This window comes from Notothenia coriiceps, unplaced genomic scaffold, assembly GCF_000735185.1.
Source record: "Notothenia coriiceps isolate Sejong01 unplaced genomic scaffold, NC01 NC01_scaffold00037708, whole genome shotgun sequence".
NCBI lineage: Eukaryota > Metazoa > Chordata > Actinopteri > Perciformes > Nototheniidae > Notothenia > Notothenia coriiceps.
Genome location: NW_011370409.1, coordinates 1 through 3414, shown reverse-complemented (window position 1 = coordinate 3414; position 3414 = coordinate 1). Strand labels below are relative to the sequence as shown.

The window sequence follows — 3414 nt, the reverse complement described above, 5'->3', positions numbered from 1 at the left end:
CTCAGATCCTGCAGTCAGTCACATGAAGTCCACCTGCTGAAGTGGACAGACAGAAAGACAGACAGACAGGTGAAACAAACAGACAGAAAGGTGAGTGTGTCTCTAAACTCGTGTGTGTGTGTGTGTGTGTGTGTGTGTGTGTGTGTGTGTGTGTGTGTGTGTGTGTGTGTGTGTGTGTGTGTGTGTGTGTGTGTGTGTGGAAAACCGGTTTTCCAGTCAAATTTATGTAACATAAGTTTTTTGAATCTGAACAGTTTCGAACTGATTCTGCAGAGGTTAGAACATGAACCTCAAACTTCCTCTTACTGTTTGTCTCTTTATATCTGTCCCGCCCTCTGTTGGCTGTTGGGTTCTCTGGTGTTTTGTTATTCATAACCTCACTGAGCTAACTGTGATTTACGGAAGAGGATAAGGGCCATATAAGGAAACCGTTTATTGATGTGACCCAAAAGTCAAAATCATTTCTCAGAATAGTTACTTCTACTTTTTTACTACTTTAAATACTTTATTGATCCCAAATTGGGAAATGTTTGCGTTGCAGCAGTATTAAAAAAAAACAAAACAAGGCATTGCACATAAGCAGAAATAAACAATACTAGAAATTTAAAAAATCTCAAAATGGAACCAAAACGGCATTTTCTTAGAATTTGTACTTTTTTCAATTTTTTTTACTTTTTTTCAGAAGTTTTACTGTAATTTCCGATTCTTTACGTTTCCCGTTTATTTTTTTTAGTTTTGCCGAATTATGAACTTTTTCAGAATTTACTTTCTCAGAATATTTTTTTTCCATAATGTTCAGTTTCAGAACTTCTGACTTTCTTTCTCGGACTTCTTACTTTCTTTTCATAATGTTCACTTTTTTTGATCACATTCCAATTGTGTGTTTCTCATTTGGCTCTAACCCTCTTCCGTTGTCATTAAATAAGTCATGACTACAGAAACATGTTGAAAATCAGTAGCTTCTTGTGATCGGTTCTGATGATATTAAATCACTTCCTGTTGTGTTTCAGATGCAGGCTGTGATGATGTTGTTGTGTTGCTTCCGGTTGTGTTTCAGATGTTGTTGTTGTGTTTCAGATGGTGCTGTTGTTGTGTTGTTTCCTCTCCTCTCTGCTGGTTGTCATGGCAGCACCGGCTGCAGATGAGGTGAAGTTCCTCCCCGGCCTTCAGAAACAGCCGAGCTTCAGACACTTCTCTGGATATCTGAAAGTGGCCGACGGGAAGCATCTGCACTACTGGTGAGGACTGGGAGACTGTTAAGATAAGAAGTATTGATCCCAAGTTAGGACTGGTTTGCGTTGCAGCAGTACAATAAGGCATTGTACATTAGAGAAATGAAAAGACTAGAAATAAACAATCCAAAATGAAAAAAAGAGCATTAGGGCCACATAATTTTTTTTTTGGGGAGGATTTGAAAAAAAACTTTTTTCTCAGAACAAAAAAATACATATTTTTTTCAAATCCTCCCAAAAAAAATGATAATGTGGCCCTAATCCTCTTCCGTAACATTAAGTGTGTGAGGAATGGATTATTGAATATTAGATTGAACATAAATGTACAGTGAGTTTTTGGCATCTCTTAAGAGTCTGGGAAATGTAGTCTTTTATACTATATATATAAAGTGACAATATTTGTCCTTTTTGCAAGAGTGCTCTAACAGACTGTGTTCAGGTTGGTGGAGTCCCAGAAGGACCCGTCCTCAGACCCCCTGGTGCTGTGGCTGAACGGAGGCCCAGGATGCAGCTCTCTGGACGGACTGCTCACTGAGCACGGACCCTACCTGGTGGGTCACCTGAGAACAGCTTTCTACTGAAAATCTATAAATCTGATTGTTTAGAAACGTCTAGCACCAAAAAGCATTATGGGAGCATAGACTGTATAAAGCAGGCTTTTCATTTCAGAATTGTTACTTTTTCAGATGTTTTGCTTTGATTTCAGAATTTTACTTCTTTCTAGAATTTCTTTTTTTTAGAATTTTTCAGAATATTTCTTGCAATTGAGATGTGAAAAAAGTCAAATGTCTTTTTTTCCTCATCAATATATCTGATTGTTTAGAAACGTCTACCACCAAAAAGCAGCATGGGACTTTATAAAGTACGCTTTTAAATATCAGAATTTTTACTTTGCTTTCAGAATTTTAATATTTTCAGAATCTTTAGTATTTGTTTGTTTTTTAAATCAGAATTTTGACTTTTTTCAGACATTTGACTTTTTCCCAGAATCTTCACTTTTGACTATTTTTTGAATTTCTCACTTTCTTTCTCCGACTTCTCTTTCATGAGTCTCATCCCAATTTGATTGTTTAGAAACGTCTAGCACCAAAAAGCACTATGGGAGCATAGACTGTATAAAGGATGGGACACACTGACTTTAAATTCAGCTGTACGGATCAAATAAGTAAACGGTGATATTTACTGTAAACAACTCAATGTTTGCGTTCATATTGACATTATGGTAGTGAGACGACTAGGCAGCATCCGTGTATTTTAAAGAAGGTTTTCCAGAAGGTTTGACGCTCCGCTTGTCTTTCTGTTTCAGATCCAGGATGACGGAGCGACGCTGCAGTACAACCCGTACTCCTGGAACAAGGTGAGACTCAGAATCAGGTTTATCACCAGGTACACGTGTGAGGTATTTGACTTGATGTTGTGGTGCACACATAAAAGTAAAAGAGAAATTCAAAACACTGATAGAAAACTATTTTAAGAAAGCTATAATAGCATCATTTTTTTGTTATAGTTAAGCAGTATTTACATTGTTACTCTATCTATTTTTCTATAAAGTGAAGATTTGTTTACCTACTTTTGATCCATGCTCTGTATGCTGTTGAAGAAAACAAACTTTGAAATAAATAAATAAAGCAGTATTTACATTGAAATGCGGGCAGTCATGGGACCAAACCTAGCATCTCAATGTTGTTGTTGTGATTCCTGGAAGCTGATTGGTTCACGGTTTCCTTGCAGATTGCCAACGTGTTGTACCTGGAGTCTCCAGCAGGGGTCGGATTCTCGTACTCGGACGATAAAAACTACGTCACCAACGACACCGAGGTCAGTGACTCAGACCTCAGCTCCTGATTGGCTCTCAGACTGAGGCTTAGCTCCTGATTGGCTCTCGGACTGAGTCTCGGCTCCTGATTGGCTCTCGGACTGAGTCTCGGCTCCTGATTGGCTCTCGGACTGAGTCTCGGCTCCTGATTGGCTCTCGGACTGAGTCTCGGCTCCTGATTGGCTCTCGGACTGAGTCTCTGCTCCTGATTGGCTCTCGGACCGAGTCTCTGCTCCTGATTGGCTGTCGGACTGAGTCTCTGCTCCTGATTGGCTTTCGGACTGAGTCTCTGCTCCTGATTGGCTGTCGGACTGAGTCTCTGCTCCTGATTGGCTGTCGGACTGAGTCTCTGCTCCTGATTGGCTG

At 39.5% G+C, this 3414-nt stretch overlaps 1 protein-coding gene across 1 annotated transcript; it reads left to right on the top strand.

Annotated features, from left to right (window-relative positions):
• The first annotated feature begins 7 nt into the window (after positions 1-7).
• Positions 8-3092, top strand: LOC104967776 (lysosomal protective protein-like). Its single transcript, XM_010797300.1, has 5 exons — positions 8-90; positions 1078-1238; positions 1672-1783; positions 2539-2589; positions 2964-3092. The coding sequence occupies exons 2-5, from the start codon at positions 1078-1080 to the stop codon at positions 3075-3077; spliced, it is 438 nt and encodes a 145-aa protein (XP_010795602.1). The 5' UTR covers positions 8-90; the 3' UTR covers positions 3078-3092.
• Positions 3093-3414: the final 322 nt, after the last annotated feature.

What these genes read in the sequence shown, in the direction of transcription:
- LOC104967776 (XM_010797300.1), top strand. Translation starts at nt 1,078, where the DNA reads ATGGTGCTGTTGTTGTGTTGTTTCCTCTCCTCTCTGCTGGTTGTCATG. An exon ending in CTGAGCACGGACCCTACCTG is followed by an intron (nt 1,784 to 2,538) that starts GTGGGTCACCTG and finishes TTTCTGTTTCAG; the next exon opens with ATCCAGGATGACGGAGCGAC. An exon ending in ACCCGTACTCCTGGAACAAG is followed by an intron (nt 2,590 to 2,963) that starts GTGAGACTCAGA and finishes GTTTCCTTGCAG; the next exon opens with ATTGCCAACGTGTTGTACCT.